This window comes from Cucurbita pepo, chromosome 16 (assembly GCF_057944985.1).
Source record: "Cucurbita pepo subsp. pepo isolate OVF chromosome 16, ASM5794498v1, whole genome shotgun sequence".
NCBI lineage: Eukaryota > Viridiplantae > Streptophyta > Magnoliopsida > Cucurbitales > Cucurbitaceae > Cucurbita > Cucurbita pepo.
In genome coordinates, this window is record NC_141813.1 from 10,689,378 (window position 1) to 10,707,691 (window position 18,314).

At 39.0% G+C, this 18,314-nt stretch overlaps 2 protein-coding genes across 3 annotated transcripts; both read right to left on the reverse strand.

The window, feature by feature from the left end:
- Positions 1-7,292: 7,292 nt before the first annotated feature.
- LOC111777509 (MYB-like transcription factor 4) lies at positions 7,293-8,623 on the reverse strand. Its single transcript, XM_023657154.2, has 2 exons — positions 7,971-8,623; positions 7,293-7,891 (listed from the first exon to the last, which is right to left on the reverse strand). Exons 1-2 carry the CDS (start codon positions 8,231-8,233, stop codon positions 7,429-7,431), a joined length of 726 nt encoding a protein of 241 aa, XP_023512922.2. The 5' UTR covers positions 8,234-8,623; the 3' UTR covers positions 7,293-7,428.
- Positions 8,624-12,810: 4,187 nt separating this feature from the next.
- LOC111777501 (synaptotagmin-1) lies at positions 12,811-17,182 on the reverse strand. Of its 2 annotated transcripts, XM_023657143.2 has the most exons (12): positions 16,929-17,180; positions 16,761-16,859; positions 15,493-15,543; positions 15,280-15,403; positions 14,927-15,045; positions 14,551-14,652; positions 14,300-14,374; positions 14,137-14,213; positions 13,808-14,054; positions 13,373-13,723; positions 13,158-13,289; positions 12,811-13,069 (listed from the first exon to the last, which is right to left on the reverse strand). In XM_023657143.2, exons 1-12 carry the CDS (start codon positions 17,037-17,039, stop codon positions 12,938-12,940), a joined length of 1,620 nt encoding a protein of 539 aa, XP_023512911.2. In that variant the 5' UTR covers positions 17,040-17,180; the 3' UTR covers positions 12,811-12,937. The 2 variants fall into 2 exon arrangements, with proteins under 2 accessions (XP_023512911.2, XP_023512910.2); XM_023657142.2 differs by having other exon boundaries at positions 13,373-14,054; positions 16,929-17,182.
- Between the last annotated feature and the right edge of the window lie 1,132 nt (positions 17,183-18,314).

The window sequence follows — 18,314 nt, forward strand, 5'->3', positions numbered from 1 at the left end:
TGCAGTTGCAGCCCAAGCAGCCCACCAGTGTTGTAAAAGCAAGCAACTGTTGTAGGCCTACTGGGTTTGGGTCTGGGTTTGGGTTTGGAAGAGATAAAGATGGTGTATAAATAATTGGATAATGTTTGGGGGAAAACAATAGAAAGAAGGGTAGGTACAACAAATAATTGAGGGAAGCTTAAGTGGTCGACAAACCATATCTTCATTAGATCTTTTCGTGATCTTGTAATAGTCCAAGTTCACCGTTAGCAGATTGTCCACTACGGCCCATTACGTATCGTCGTCAGTCTTACAGTTTTAAAATTCCTCTACTATAGAGGGGTTTTAGCCCTACTTTAACTAGTGTCTCGCACCATTTGGTGACTGACTTTGATATCATCTGTAACAGTCCAAGCCCACCACTAGTAGACATTGTCTGTTTTGGTCCGTTACGTATCGTCTTCAGTCTTGTGGTTTTAAAACACGTCTACTAAGAGAGAGATTGCCACAAAAAAAAAAAACCAGAGACATCTACACACCTCTTGATCCTGAAACATTTGTTTAGTTCTAGTGTTTAGGATTTAGGGTCAATGATATTATCCCAGCTCGTGTCAACCTTCATAAAGAAGTGGTCGCTGATATTTATTATATCTTTCGCCACATAAGACTCGAGACACCTGCACACCTCAGGCTAACGTTTAGGGTTTAGGGTTAGATAGTTCGATATGCATTATTAAAGCTCCATTAAGGTGCAGTTGGCCACTTGGAAGCCTTTGAAATATCTCACTTTTGAAGCCTTAAAAGATGTCTTCACCATCACCATCACCAATGGTCACCATGCTGTTAGATTGAATGGCACGATGACCTATATGGGTCACGACCTCATGTATTTATAGATGCGTATAATGAAGATTACATTCCAAATCTATGATTTGGTAACAAACCATAAAATCATAGATTTGGTAACAAACCATAAAATCATAGATTTGGTAACAAACCCTTCAAATCATAACAACTAGTAAATCTTAGACTATTTTAGTATATACAGTTATGATCTATTTTAGGTTTAACACCCCCCTCAATCTGGACGATGTACTACTAAGTTCAGATTGCGCCTAAAATAGCTAAAAGAAGGAGCTGGCAGTGGCTTTGTCATGATATCGGCGAGCTGATCCTTGGAAGATATGAGTCGAACATCAAGCTGACGAGTCGATACTCGTTCACGAACGAAGTGATAATCAACCTCAACATGCTTCGTCCGTCGATGAAAGATTGGATTGGCGGATAGGTAGGTGGCACCAATGTTGTCACACCATAGGCTAGGCGCTCGCGCTTGCGAGATCCCGAGCTCACGCAAGAGGACTTGGATCCAAATTAATTCGGCAGTGGCATCAGCAACTGCCTTATATTCGGCTTCCGTACTAGAGCGAGAAACTGTCGATTGTTTCCTCGAACTCCAAGAGATAAGATTGCCACCAAAGAAGATCACATAGCCTCCAGTGCTTCGACGATCATCAGGATTCCCAGCCCAATCAGCATCTGAAAAGGCACTCAACAAATCAGTGCTGGACTTTGTAAGACACAAACCCATATCAATCGTGTCATGTAGATAACGGAGAATTCGTTTGACTGCCGCCCAATGTATAGAAGTCGGAGAGGACATGAACTGACACACTCTGTTGACACAGAAGGATATATCAGGACGTGTCAGAGACAAATATTGGAGAGCACCAACGACACTTCGATAGCGAGTAGTATCCTCAGGTGAGAGCTTTTCACCACCATTCAATAACAACTTCTCACTGGGAAGCATAGGTGTGGGCACACCTTTGGAGGTAAGCATATTGGTTCTGGCTAATAAATCTCGAATGTATTTATGTTGTGTCAGAATAAGTCCACTAGAAGTATGGCGGACCTCAATCCCAAGAAAATAACTCAAAATACCAAGATCCTTGACGGCAAAATCATCCTGAAGCTGTGTAAGAAGTTTCTCAGTAGCCGTAGAAGATGAGCTGATGATAATAATATCATCAACGTAGATGAGGATATACATCTGAATGCCCGTTTTGTTAAAAATAAAAAGAGAGACATCAGCCTTTGAAGGTGTAAAATCCAGCTGTAATAGTTTGGAGCTAAGGCGAGAAAACCAGGCACGCGGAGCTTGTTTAAGGCCATAAAGCGACTTATCCAGCTTGCAGAGATAACCAGGGTGTTGAGAATCCACAAATCCAGGGGGCTGCTTCATATAAACATCTTCATTAAGAAGGCCATGAAGAAAAGCATTTTGAATATCAATCTGCCGAATAGCCCAACCACGAGAAATAGCAAGAGATAATAAGAGCCGAATGGTAGTGGGCTTAACAACTGGACTAAAGGTATCATCATAATCAACGCCATACTGCTGTTTAAAACCTTTAGCAACCAGGCGTGCTTTGTAGCGATCAATAGAGCCATCTGGCTTTTGTTTGAGTTTGAAAACCCATTTGCAATCAATAAAGTTAAGACCAGCACGAGGAGGAACTAAGTGCCATGTCTTATTTTTTTGAAGTGCCTGAAATTCATCATTCATTGCCTGACGCCAGAGGGGATGCTCAATAGCAGTAATATGTGAAGTAGGTTCAGAGGCAGAAGACCGAGCTACAAGAGATGTTACTGTTCCATCTGTACGCACCTTGGGTTTCTTGATATTGTGCTTCAATCGAGTACCATACAGATGAGTAGTAGGTGCAGGATCCACATTTGAGGGGACGGCCCTATCAGCCGTTGCGAGGGGAGCAACCGATGCTACAGCAGTTGGTTGACCAACGGCCGAGGATTCAACCGGGCATTGCGCAATATCATCTGCTGGCGGAGGAGCCGAGGCCTCAATCATTGGCGGAACAACCAACGCCGATTCGCATGGCAGCGACGCGGAGGATTGTTGCGGCAATTCCGAAGCTGATGTAGACACCAAATTTTCTGCATCCAAAGAGTTAGTAGGCCCAGACATATGCATGTGATCATTCTCCAAATTAGTACTGCTATTACCCAAATGCAAGGTGCACAAATCAGGGGCATTATGCGTCGACTGCATGATTGGGGAAGAATTAGGTGAGGCTCTCTTGAATGGAAAAACATTTTCATCAAATATGACATCTCTAGATATATAGACACGACCAGAATCGGTGTCAAGACACTTATACCCTTTATGTGAAGAACTGTAGCCTAGAAAGACACATTCCTTTGATCGAAAAGAGAACTTTTGTTTGTTATAAGGACGAAGATGGTGTAGAGGGATTGGATATTGTTTAAGGCCAAAAGTCGCCATGGTAGTTGAGACGGTGTTGGAGATGGTGGATGGAGAGGAGGAAGAAGACATGGCGAGGAGTTTAAAAAATAAACCTTGGCTCTGATACCATGTTAGATTGAATGGCACGATCACCTATATGGGTCACGACCTCATGTATTTATAGATGCGTATAATGAAGATTACATTCCAAATCTATGATTTGGTAACAAACCATAAAATCATAGATTTGGTAACAAACCCTTCAAATCATAACAACTAGTAAATCTTAGACTATTTTAGTATATACAGTTATGATCTATTTTAGGTTTAACACATGCATCACCCTAAGCTTCATTCAACTATCCTTAGCCATACAAAAAAAAAAAAATATATATATATATATATATATATATATATATATATATATATATATATATATATATATATTTTATTTCTCTCTCTCTCATCCATACTTTTCTCTCACTAAATCATGGATCATAATATATATCTTACCCGCCTCATTAGTTCCCTTTTAACCAAACTTTGTGCCATTAAACCACGTTCGGTAGTCATAAAGTATACGACTGACCAGATTTTAGACCATAACATTTCATGAACATGTATATTTCATTTAATTATATTTTTCTAACTATATTTTTGTCAGCACGAAATGTCTCTAATTACAATTAAAATGATATTTTTGTAATATATTTTTATGAATATTTATCAAATAAATCGAAAATTTTGACTAATTTTTTAATATCGATATTGAATCATTCGAGCTAAAGAAAATGTACACGTGGAAATATTGAATTATAGATGAGAATTTAATATTTTATATAATAACTACTAATTTTATGGATGTTGTCATGTAAGGGAAGAAAGTCAAAGTGGAAATAAAATAAAATAAAATAAAATAAAAGGGGGAAATGGGGCATGTGAGGGGTGGGTCCCACCGCCGCAACCAAGCACGTGATGATGAATAGTCCCCAAGAACAGAGGAGGTTCGGTTAGGTTAGGTAGCCTCCCGAAGCTGACGTTTACTCCTTACTTTTCTTTTTCCTCTTTTACCCTCACCACAACTCCTAATTTCCATCTCTACCCTTTTTTTTTTCTTTTTCTTTTTCTTGTTCGTTAATTTAGCTTCATTTAAGAAAATTAAGACAGGGAATAGGTGGTGGAGGCGGTAATTAACTGCCCGTTTTCATTCTGATCAACATTTTATAAGTTACCGTATCAACGCGGTAAATAAAAATAACCGAGGTGAATGAGTGCATGTCATCATCAACAAGCCAAAGAAGCTACTAAAGAATATCATTAGAAATGTTCATTTAAACTGCAGAGGCCTCTCCCAAATGAGGCAAACACTCCGATTTAAACGAGAGATAGGGGAGGAAATGGGGAGAGATTTCTCTCTTTTAACTAAAATGAAGTCTTGGTCCCGGCCCAAATTCTCATACCAACCCTGAACCCTAAATCTTATAACGGACACAATCAACCTAAAATTTTGAATTGATTGGACGACCAATACTTGTTGGAGGTACGTGGTGAAAAATATGAAATGGAAGGTTCTATTGTCTCAACCCAACCCCTTTTCAAAAGTGACTCTTTTAGGCCCATAATCAATTTCCCATTCATTTATCTAATCATTAAAAGAAAAGGGAAAAAAAAAAAAGTTTGAGAGTGGCCACCACCATGTTTGGTTGTTTTGTATGCCCATTTTGTGTGTTGTTTACTTTTCAAGTATGGAAATTCATATCTTTTAGCTTTCTTTATGGATACCCTTTTCCTCAATTATCTTGGATTCTCTTCCCGTTCTTTTTCAAATAAAAATGTGGGTACATTTGATCGGAAATTTGGTTTTAACACTAAAGTCCGTCTACGTCTCAATCTAATAAACATGAGTCGAAGGTTGGCTACCTTACAGGGTAGCTTTCCAGTACACCCTGTAAATGACTCTACATGTACCTAAATGGATGAATGGATGTTCGGGATGTCTCAATGATAGAATTGACTCATGGGTCAATTCTTAAAGAGCATGTGTGAGCGAGCAGCAAAGGCGAATAGCAATCACGTCAAGATCAGTCATTTAAGCCCAAAAATGGAGAAGAAAATGTGGTGATTTGGGTCTAAAATGCAAGTTTTTTTTTTTTTTTTTTTTTGGAGGTAAGGAGAGGGGTTATTGGTGGAGTTCATTTTCATTTACTTTGTAATAATAGCTTTGTTTTGTGCTTTTACATCAAATTGTGTTGGAAATTCAAAAGTCAAGCAACAAATCCATTCATTTGTTTCCTTTTTGGTTAAGCTTTGTTCTTCCTTCAAGTGGCTAAATTCTTATCCATTTTCTCATTATTATGGAGGCAGAAAATTACAAATAACTAAACCCCAAATCTACAATTACTTCAAAAAAGGTAGCATTTTAAATCATTACCACACAAGAAAATAGTCTTTCGAGTTGGTACAACTCTAACAACGCTACTATTGTTCTAACCGTTCAAACTCATTGAATATTGTCCATTTCGGCTCACAATTTACTCTCCTTGGGACCCAACGTCCTCGCGGGCACACCGGTCAGTATTTGGCTCTGATACCATTTGTAACAGCCCAAGCCAAACCCACTGTTGGTAGATATTATTTGTTTTAGCCTATTACGTATAACTGTCAGCCTCAATGTTCTAAAACACGTCACTATAGGGAGAGATTTCCACACCCTTATAAGGAATGCTTTGATTTCCACACCCTTATAAGGAATACTTTGATTTCCACACCCTTATAAGGAATGTTTTGTTCCCCTCTCCAACCAATGTGAGATCTCATAATTCACCCCTCTTGAGGACTCAATGTCCTTGTGGGCACACTATCCAATGTAACAGCTCAAGCCCATTGCTAGCAGATATTGTCCACTTTGGCCCGTTATGTATTGTCTACCTCACTGTTTTAAAACACGTCTACTAGGGAGACTTTTCACACTAAGTAATGTTTCTTTCCCCTCTCCAACCAATGTGGGATCTCACAATTCACCCCCTTAGGGACCCAACATCCTCGCAGGCACCTAGTTCAAATACTATTTGTAACAGCTCAAGCCCACAACTAGCAAATATCGTCCAGTTTGACCCGTTATGTATCAACATCAGCCTCACTATTTTAAAATACGTCCACTAAGGAGAGGTTTACACACGTTTACAAGGAATACTTCATTCCCCTCTCAAACCCATGTGAGATCAACCAACTTTCTAAACAAAACCTATGTCGTTACTACATACATGCTATAAATTTCATGAACCCAGATAAACGTATAACAAACGTAAAAGAAAATCATAACGTACGTACATAACGGTCATGTTTAGAAAGTCGGGTGGTGAGCGTGTGACGAAAAGGGTATCAAAATTTAGGTGGGAGAATCGTGTGGTGTATGGAGAGGCAGGCAGAGATAAATGCAAAGAGATATCCAAATTCTAGTGGATATATATGCATATGGTAGGTTGAGTGGTGATGGAGTAGATATAAATGCCAAGAAGGTTGGTAGACAAAAAGATGATACACAGCACCACAGTTGTTAGTTCCTTCACGCCTTTTTATATTATATATCAATTTTCAAACTCATTCTAGACACAGAAACAAGGACAGAGAGAGCTTTGCTTTAACTATGGAAGAGATGGGTCACCCACCACTTTCAACTCCCTCTTCCCCTTCCTCCCTCTCACAGCTTATCCATTGCCTTCAATGGCGAAAAAAAGTAACCAAATCTTATATGTAAACAACAAAAAGATAACCCCTTTTGCACAAAATGACAGGAATCACTAACATATTTGGTTTGGAACTCGGTTCAACTCGTCTACTAACGACAGGTTTCACACAAACCCACCACTAGTAACTATTGACGTCTTTGGACCTAAGGTATGCTATCATCTTCACATTTACAGAGGATCTGAAATGGGTTGGTAATGAAACTCCAACCCCAATAAGAAACAGACCCAAAAAGGAAAGAAAAGTTCATCTTGTTCCTAAGAGAGATGAGGAAAATCTCTGAAAAATATGGAAGATATGAACTAATTCTTCAGCTATACTCATAATGAAACTATACCAATATGCACTATAAATCTTACAAAACAGAGGAAGTGAGGAATTTAGACAGATTAGAAGCTAATATATTACCACAAAGAATCCCAGTTTTGAATCTCTCACTTCATCTCCAAGCCTCTGTAATCAAGAATCCCATTTTTCATACCCAGAAAATCATACCCAACTGAGCTACTATTCTCAGTGGATGTCCCAAAATTGCACCCAATTTTGCAGCTACAATCCTTACTGTTCTGTAATCCCAAACTACAAGCAAAACAGAGGTTCTTGGCTCCAATTTCTTCAGGGTTAAGCTGATAAGGAGGGCTGATTCTGAGCTCTAAGTTCAAATCTGGACACCGTTCTTCTGTTTCTAAATCTTTACCCTCTTCCACTTTCACTTTCATGTTAGTATCAGTGAAAGAGATCGTTGATGAAGCCACTTCTTGAGCAGGCTCGTTGATGGATCTATGAGTAACAGGGTCGATTCCTCTGTTCAAGAGCTTCCTTCTAATATGAGTGTTCCAGTAATTCTTGATCTCGTTGTCCGTTCTTCCAGGCAATCTCCCAGCAATCAAAGACCATCTAAAACAAGAAAACCCCATCAATTGAAATACCCAAAAGAAGAAGAGTAGAGAAGATTTCCCCGATTTCCCCAACTTACTTGTTACCCAGAAGGCTATGAAGCTTGATTATCAACTCATCCTCTTCTTTCGTGAAATTGCCGCGCTTAAGATCGGGACGGAGGTAGTTAATCCAGCGCAATCGACAGCTCTTGCCGCAACGAAGAAGGCCAGCGGCTTTAGGAAGAGAGCGCCAACAGCCCTCGCCATGAGCCCGGATATACGCAATCAGCCGCTCATCTTCTTCTTTGGTCCACGCACCCTTATTTGTATGCGCTTTTTCACAGCAAGGCGACCGACCCATTTCGCCACACACCCAGAGGAATCAAAAGGGCAAAGAAAAACAGAGGATGAACAAGAAGAAGAACACAAACCCAGTAGCCTCTGTAGGTCTGTGGCGCCGTTGGAACAAGTTTGAGCAAACAGTTTTGATTCCTTCTTCTTTTTTTTTTAAATTTGTATCTCTGAATCAGTTTCTTTCGCTGCTTGGTTGCTGAAAATGGCGGTTTTGCTTTTCGTGTCGCTGCAGGAACAGTAAGGCCGGCCCTTGTGTGGGATTTGAGCGTACCTTTATAGCCTTTTGACTCTTAAAAAAAGAGGGGAATTGCTTCTAGATGCGAGTTGGTGAGAATAGGTTAGAGAGGGGAATGGCTAGTGCTTACCTTCTCTCTCTTGTCTCTCTCTCTCATCATAAATATTAAATCTTCAATCATATAATAAAGTTAAAGATACATTTAACTATAGTGTGACATTTAGTTTGGTATCAATTTAAATTATATAAATATCCATATATAATAAAGTATAAAGTTGGTATATTAGGCCCAAAATCCCTAACCTTCCATATATATCTCTTTTTTTTTTAATTCTCATCTTCTCTAAACAACTTTATTGTATATTGATTTTGGTGGGGTTTGGTTTAGCTTTTTTGATTGTTATTTTAATAATCCCGTTTTCCTCTCTAAATCTTGCTTCACTCACTCGACAACTTGTACTATTACGAGCTAACTCTCCTCCCTCTTCATGTCTCGCTCTACTTTCTTTAGTGGTGTGAGATCTTACATGGAGGGGGTCTTGTAAGGGTGTGGAAACATTTTCCTAGTACACGTGTTTTAAAATTGTGAGGCTGATAGTTATACGGGTTAAAGCGGATAATATCTACTGGAGGTGGGCTTGGGTTGTTACAAGTGGTCTTTTCACCCTGGACAAGCAAAAATGGGAAAAGATTAATTTTTTTGAAGTGGGTTTTAATAAAAATTGTGTTTTCTTTAATGGGAGTGCTTGTTTTGTGCAGGCATAGAGTTTCAACAACTAGTCTCGAGTCATGAGAAATATAGGGCTAACTGAAACCTTACTGGGTTAGGGTGGCAGAATGCTCGATTCTTAATGGATGAATCAAGGGTGTGTAGTATGATGGCGATACATAACAAGCCAAAGCGGATAATATCTACTAGTGGTAGGTTTGAGATATTACAAGTGGTCTTTCCATCCTAGACAAGCAAAAATGGGAAAAGATTAATTTTTTTGAAGTGGGTTTTAATAAAAATTGTGTTTTCTTTAATGGGAATGCTTATTTTGTGCCGGCATAGAGTTTCAACAACTAGTCTCAAGTCATGAGAAATATAGTGCTAACTGAAACCTTACTAGATTAGAGTTGCAGAATGCTCGATTCTTCGATGGATGAATCGAGGGTGTGGAGTAAAATTTGGCTGATAGTGATACGTAACAGGCTAAAACAGACAATATCTACTAGCGGTGGGTTTGGAACGGTTACAAGTGGTATTTCCATCCTAGACAAACAAAAATGGGAAAAGATTAATTTTTTTGAAGTGGGTTTTAATAAAAATTGTGTTTTCTTTAATGGGAATGCTTGTTTTGTGCAGGCATAGAGTTTCAACAACTAGTCTCGAGTCATGAGAAATATAGTGCTAACTGAAACCTTAATGGATTAGGGTTGCAGAATGCTCGTTCGATAGATGAATCGAGGGTGTGGAGTAAAATTTGGCTGACGGTGATACATAACGGGCTAAAGCGAACAACATCTACTAGCGGTGGGTTTTGACTATTACAAGTGGTCTTTCCATCTCAGACAAGCAAAAATGGAAAAAGATTAATTTTTTAAAAGTGGGTTTTAATAAAAATTGTGTTTTCATTAACGGGGATGCTTGTTTTGTGCACGTATAGAGTTTCAACAACTAGTCTCGGGTCATGAGATATATAAGGCTAATTAAGACCTTACTGAATTAGGGCTCGAGAAAGCTCGATTCTTCCCTAACGAATGGAGGGTGTGGAGTAAAATTTGTTGAATTTAGGTAGAGAAGGTGGGTAGAGAAGAGGAAAGTGTGATGAGTGGTTTTACAATGATTGTGGAAATAATAAGTGAAAGGGGATGGTATGGTAGTTGTGGTTATTGTTGTTTAGGTACACTATCATTCACCAAGACAATAGGGAGAGGAGGAGCCAAGCTAGGCATAGGGAGATTAATTAAAAGGGTTTCTAGAAGAGTTAGGAGTTTGGTATGATGATGCAAAATATGGTAAAAAACAAAGGTATATTGAATGTGGTTGTGGTTGTATGTGGTTGTGTGTGGCCTTTGGTTCAACTTCCCTTCAACCCTTGTGGTGCAAGTTTGTCCAACATAAGTAGAATGAGTCGGGAAAAAGAGATCCATTCGTTTCTTTGCTTTTTTTCTATACTCGAGTCCAAAAAAGTCTCTTTCCTTAATTCGTTTTTCTCATTAGGGTTTATATGGGAATACGGGATCTGTATAGACCAGGCTCTATATGGAATCAGTGAGTAAAATTGTTTCGTTATATGCATTTCAAGATGAATGGTAATACTGATGAAAACAAACTGCAATGTACTGAACTTCAGTCTCGAGATAGAGAAGAAGATGTGTACAGCTTTATGTGGTTTTACGAGCTTTGTCCTGTTGTTCTTGGTCTTATGAGCAAAACCCATCAAAATAGATGAATTTTACACTCGTATGTGAAATGGGTATCATCTTTATTCCCAATTCGATACTCTTCCCATGATTCAAACCATCGAGAAAGGGTACAGGGAAAGTGGGTAATATTTATGGGTGGCAGAAGGTTGTAGTCTCGATAGCAAAACCACCTTCAACCCTTCGAAAAGTCTCATTTGTTGAAAGGAAGTAACCCTGGTTCCATGAAAACGAGACTGTGTAGTTATGTTTCTTAGTCGGTTAGGTCTAATTTTATATTAATTTATAGTCACACCCACATGATTATGTCTCTCTCCCCAACCCAACCACACCTTCTTAACGAAATTCCACTGTCTCACCACATATCCTAATTTGAAGGTTTCTGTTTTACCTTTCTTCGACACCTCAGACTCCTTCACCTCCTAAGACGCCTAATCCTCAAGCTCATCACTGTAGTATCGCTGCTCGTTCAGTGATTTCAATGAAAAAAGAGTTTGGTCGCTTTCTCGAGAAGGGAAGTGAAATTCGAATTAATTAATTAATTAGGTGGGTCGATTATTAATAAATAGTAAAGTAGGAGTAGGGTAAGCACATGAGCACTAGGGAAGTCATGTGGAAGGGTATTGAAAAAAGACCAATCAAAAGTGATCCTCAAAGCCCTTACCTTACCTTACCTTACCTTACCTACCTCCTTGGAGTCCTCCACATGTGGGGCACCTACCCTTCAAAAAGCAAGAATATACATGGGATTGGCCCCACCATGGTAGATAAGCCTTTAAAATTAATTAATATTATTTTTATTTTCTTAAATTATATAAATAAATAAATAAATATTGTTTGGTAATATGATTGATTGAGACAACTATTTTTAGATCTCACTTACCATTTCTTTTTCTTTTTCTTTTTCCTTTAGAGCCTCCAAACTTAGGTACATTTTCAATCCTCCACTTTTTGTCATTATTTTAATTAGTGTGACTAACAATATCACCAAAATGGTCCTATAAATATCTACTGTTCGATAGATAGGTAACGTTTTCATGTTTATGTCGAACCGTAGCGTCTTTCTACCGGATATTAGGTGTTCTATTAAACGAATCTCAAGTGAGTCAATCTATATGTAACTTTCTAATACAATTTATGTTTTAACCGGTTGAGCTATGTTTAGATTGAGAATGACATGAATTTAAAAGTCTCGAATTGTTAGTTCAACTCGAAGAGACAAGAACTTTATGATGGAAGTGGACTCGTGGAACGGCCTCACATACCATGTGAGTAGAGCACCTACCATGGGGAGAAAAGGTGCAATGTTTGGAGATTGGCATCCCCCAATTTGACCCACTTTTATTTCACAAGATCCACATGCCATTGCCCTCTCCCCTCTACCAACCTAATCTCATCTCTTTGTTCTCAAAAGCATCACAAGTAGGTGTCATAAACGTACCTTTCAAACTCTCTTATCTAATCTACCCCGCCTCGTCATTTGCTTGCTCGAACTTACATGTCGTAATATGATTGATCGTTGTACTCAAGCCCACATTGTTCTATACTTGAACCCTATATTATTGTCAGAAAAGATCCGAACTTTCACAGCTTAAATTGGTTTTTTTTTATATCTTATTGAGCGAGAAAGGGAAGAGCGACTTTTATTCCGCTCGAACATGTTTCAAGGGTTGAGTTGCTAGTTCATTGAAGCGGTACAACTTGGGACTATTGCGTCGTTTTCACGAAAGTAGCCATTATACAGCCCATAAGAGAAATTTGTTTTCCATCAAGTTTAACTCGGACGAAGCTCATGTTTTTTTAGGGTGAAGTCGTGTGAAACCATAATGTCGACGAGAATTAGGCCTCTTGGGAGGTGATTCGGCTGCACCTTCCAATATAGCTACCATATCTAAAAGCTTGAATAGAACGACTCATTTTGACCCAGATTCACAAAAACATAAATCTACCACCTACTATTAGCATGCATCACATTATTTCTTAACATATTATAAAAGTTACACGAAACGTGCACAGAATATACAGCTCAAAAAACGTACAAACGAATACGAACATGAAAGAAACGTTCTACGAGGAAGTTCTCCATTGCAGTTCGACATGGATGCGTCCATTCTTCGAGTCTATAAGATGGTACTTCTCGTTAATCCTTTTGTTGGCCACCACATCCGACAGGCTGATGTCCACATAGCCAAGACATTCCTAAAGTACAAATCAAAATCCTATGATGTTTCATTCAACAACCTAGTAAGTTAATGGTTTGGTTTTCAGCTTGGTAATGTTTTTTTACCTTTGGATGCAGCAAACCTATTTTTGAAGAAGTACTGACTACTTCTACATGTACTTTGTCGTTCGTGGGCGGTTCGTCTAGCGCAAAATGGAACTCCTCCTCCCATCTCGGATCTCTGTTCTTCTTCACCCGCTGCACAATGTTAACGTTTCGAGGTGAAAATTAAGCTCGTAAACACTACTTCTACTACTTGGAACGTTTTTCGACTGACATACCTTAGTCTTTCTCTTATCCCCTCTGAAGTAAATCCTTACAAATGGATTGGTATGATGTTTTCCTTCAACATCTTCAGCTTCATGAACTATGACAACCAGCAAACCGCCCCCAGCAGGCGTTCCTTCGGGAGCTTTCGGTACTTCATGCATTTCGTCAAAACCCCTCGACATCTCTTCTTCTTTTAACGGTTTATATTTAAGTTCAACTACGAGCTGACCGCGGTCCTTCTCGTTATCAGTGCCACCCGAATCAACCTTCTTTCTAAGGTCGAGAGTCAGAACTTTCACCTCGTCGGGAGGAAGATCTTTCAGCGGTATAACGTTTATGCCCATCTTGTCGTGCTTCCCAACCTGAGATATCACAAAAGCTTTATTTTCGGTGCCCGTCCACCGGGACATGGTAAGAAATATGGTACACGTTGTAAGAATTAATACCTGCTCCCAATCATAAACATGAAGCTCTAAGGCTTGGGATTCGGGATCTTTAACGACTAACTTGAACTCCTCGTTCCATTCGGGGTTCAAGTTATTGTGCTTCACGGATGTTTTCTTCGAAGGTAACTTATCGTCGGTGAGCTTTAGTTTCAAATATGGATCGGATGCACCTAAAAGATCCTTTTTCCTAAGGTTCATTGCTCTCACAACTTTCACATGGAGAATCCCCACGGGCTTCTTAAACGCTCTATAAAGTTATACTCGATTAGTCGAACCCGAACATAGAAAGAAATCTTCAATAAATTTCACAAGCAGAACTACACACATACTTAGCTGAGTCCATAATTTGTATTTTTAGAGTCTTTGGCCATAGATACATGCTTGCAATCTGATCTTTTATGCGCTCCTAAGAAATTGTTCGGTCGGTCGGACAAGGTGTTCATAAAACCAAGCGTAAACGTTAAACACTTGATTGATTCAATGGCGTCTTACCTGGACAAACGTATAAAGACCGGGTATTGACATCAGGTCGATCCCCATGAACTTTAGTCCAAAATCGACGTGTGGCTGCAAATTGTGCAAAAGAGGAACATTACTATCTAGCCATGTTAAACCTCCTAAACATATCAAGCTACTAGGCCTGTTCGAGAAAACGATCTCAACGTCGCCTCTCAAATTAAACTAGCAGCAAAGACCATAGACGATATTGCAGACTACCCACGAAACTAAAAACAATCACAAACCTTCTCCATTAGAGACACGGAAATGTTTGCAAAACAAGGAAAGCTCGGAACCAGTGGCTTCAAGACGATCCGTGGCACCGCGAAAACTTGCAGATCCACCAGCTTTCAACAAAGTCAAAAAGGGAAATAAGAACTTGTTCTCAGAAGCATTTCCTTAGTAAAAAAATGTAACGGCCTAAGTTCACTGCTAGCAAATATTGTCCGTGAGATCCCACATCGATTGAAGAGGGGAACAAAGCATTCCTTATAAGGGTGTGGAAACCCCTCCTAGCAGACGCATTTTAAAACCGTGAAGCTGACGACGATATGTAATCGGCCAAAGCTGACAATATCTGCTAGCGGTGGGCTTTGGCTGTTACAAAAAATGTATCGTCACCTGAACGGTAGCTTTTAATCCAAATGCTGTAACTGCAGCCATGATGTTGGGATTTCCAGCCCATTTGATTGCAGGTTCCAATATCAACTCCTTTTCATGCATTTCATAGACTTTCATACCTGTTAAGAACAAGCAGCAAACACTATTTTCAATCGAAAATTTCGCGACGAAAGGAAAAGGTGTTTGTTTAGGGGCATTTCGTTTCCGCCCAATGTTGCCATCTAAGGGACATTCTTAGCCATCCTCCAAGAGTTAATACCCCGAAAATCAGATCGTTCGCTCTTTTAGACCCTTAGTTTCTAGCTGTTACATAGCAGCAGGAAGACAGTGAGTAAAACAAGTTATTCGAGAACCTTGAAGAGTGGGCGAGAGTGAGCCGAGCGTGAGCTCTTGGAATTCGACCGACTTGATCTTATACTTGGGAATCTCCTCGGCAATTATAGGCTTAACAACAGCTCTTACTGTCTTCACAATTGCCTAAACAGAGAGATTAATGAGTATAAGCAGAATGAAGAGCAGAAAAAGGCAACAAATTTGAATGATAATGAAGTAATGGAAACAAATACCTTGTCAAGATAAGGCCAGAGATAGTCAATAAACGTGTTTAGCCAGTCCATCTTCAAGAAAAATGAATCAAAATCATGTTATTAGCCAAATCCATCAACAACATTTAGCAGCTCAGAAATAACTCAAATATGAACCGACCGCTATCAGATATTGTCAACTTTGACCCGGTACGTATAGCCATCAGCCTCACGATTTTAAAACGCGTATGTTAGGGAGAGGTTTTCACGCCCTTATAAGGAATACTTCGTTCCCCTCTCTAACCAACGTGGGATCTCACGATCCACTCCTTGAGGGTCCAGTGTCCTCACTGTCACACCGTCTAGTGTCTTGCTCCGATACCATTTGTAATAGCTCAAGCCCACCGCTAGTACATATTGTCCACTTTGGCCCGTTACGTATAGCCGTCAACCTCACAGTTTTAAAACATGTATGTTAGGAAGAACTTTCCACACCCTTATAAGGAATTCTTCATTTCTCTCTCCAATCAATACGGGAATCTCACAATCCACCCCTTGAAGGCCCAGTGCCCTTGCTGACACATCGCTCAGTGTCTTGCCCTGATACCATTTATAATCGCCCAAGTCCGCTTTGGCCCATTACATATTGCTGTCAGCCTCACGGTTTTAAACGCGTATGTTAGGGAGAGGTTTTCACACTCTTATAAGGAATACATCGTTCCTCTCTCTAACCGACGTGGGATCTCACAATCCACACCTTGAGGGCCCAGTGTCCTCATTGTCACACTGCCCGGTGTCTTGCTCTGATACCATTTGTAACAACTCAAACTCACCGCTAGTACATATTGTGGTCCATTACGTATAGTCGTCAACCTCACAGTTTTAAAACATGTATGTTAGGAAGAACTTTCCACACCCTTATAAGAAATTCTTCTTTTCTCTCCCCAATCGATATGAGATCTCACAATCCACCCCTTGAGGGCCCAGTGTCCTTGCTGACCCATCGCTTAGTGTCTTGCCCTGATACCATTTATAACCGCCCATAATGTATTGCCGTCAGCCTCACGGTTTTAAAACATGTCTACTAGGGAGAGGTCTCCACACCCTTATAAAGAATGTTTCGTTCCCCTCTCCAACCAACATTGAATCTCGTTGGAACGCGGGGGAGCGTTTATAAGATTCGTTTTCAAAAGTAAAAAAAACAGAACATTATCAAATGAGCTCGAATTAAACTAGGATATCCAAACCATTACAACGAACAACTAAATCTTTCATAACTAAAATAACTATTTTCCAGATCATTTACTTACACGATCATAATCAGGATTTTTCACCCACAGCGGCATCTCAGGGAGCATCCGCTGTATGGTTTCAGAGTCAGGTTCAGTCAACGGCTTAATCTCAGGTTCCTGCGACATCGTCAACACAACAAAAATCACTAATGTTCATATGTCTCTGTTAAATCTGTAACAACATACCTTCACATCGCTTGGTTTGAAGTATATAAACAAGAAATATCCGACCACCAGACCCACTGAAATTCCGACAAAGAATCCCCAAATGCTCCATAGGGCGTTCAGAAAATCCATCAAAAAACCGCCCTCCCTTGTCGCCGCTAACTGCCGTGTCGGAGCCGGGAATTTCGGGAACAGCCCACTTCCGACGGCGGTTTTTGTTTGTCTTTTTCACTTCGATTTAGAAGCTTTCTGGAGTTCTGAAGAATAAGAAAAAAAAATAAAAAATAAAAAATAAAATTCTTTTCTTATTTTCCAATCCACCGAATAACGCGATTCGTTGTCACATTCTCACGACAAGAAGGGTTTAATCGGAGAGGTCGAGTTGAAGAAATGCTGCCACGTGGCCTGAAAAAACATTTTTTTAATATTCCTTTTTAATCCACGTGGCTTTAATTAACGATTTAATCTATTAAAGAAATTTTTTTTACACATTTTTCTCACGATCTACTTTATTGTAGGCCATCGTCCTCCTTGGCACACTGTCTAGTGATTGACTCTAGGCTTTCATACCCTTATAAATATTGTTTCGTTTCTCTCTCCACCAGATGTAGTCAGTATACACGTCTAGTGACTGACTCTAATATCATTTGTTATAGTTCAAGCTCACAGCTAATAAATATTATCTGCTTTAGTCTGTTTCGATGTATAATTAAAATTACTCTAATTTATTATTATGACCTTTAAATAATAAGTAAAATAGTTTTCATCCAAATAGAAAATTTTAAATTCATTAATTTTAAATGGGTAAAAGGAAATAATTATTTAAAAAAAAAAATTAAAATCACACGTTTTGGAGCTCGTGTAAAAAACGTGGCGAATTTTAGGGTCTCCACGTTGGCGGGTACTAGAAGGCAAGAATCGAGCGTGGGGACCACTTCGATAACTGTCAAATAACTGTAATACGGAAGTCCTCGGCTTCGATGATATTCCAAATTTGTCCCTCTCATAATTCAATATATTTTTTAATTATGCCATTTTTATTTAGAAATTAAAATCCACAAATTTTATTTTTAAAAATAAAAAGAAAAGGGGAAATTATTTTATTCCAATTTAACCCTTGATTTATCTGATATTTTGTATATTAATTACAAAATTATTGGGTTTTATATTTTTTCCATTATTAAGATTAGCCATTAAATTTAGATTTATGTACCATTAATTAGGTTAATTTCGTAATTAAAGAATATATATATAACATTTTCATCCTATTATATATTATACCGTAAGTATATACTCATAAATATATTATATAAACTTTCACGAGTTTGAACGCGAAAATACGAAGTCTCGAAGAAAGATACAAAAGCATGTACAAACTTCTTCAGTGATTATTGTCGTGATCAACTC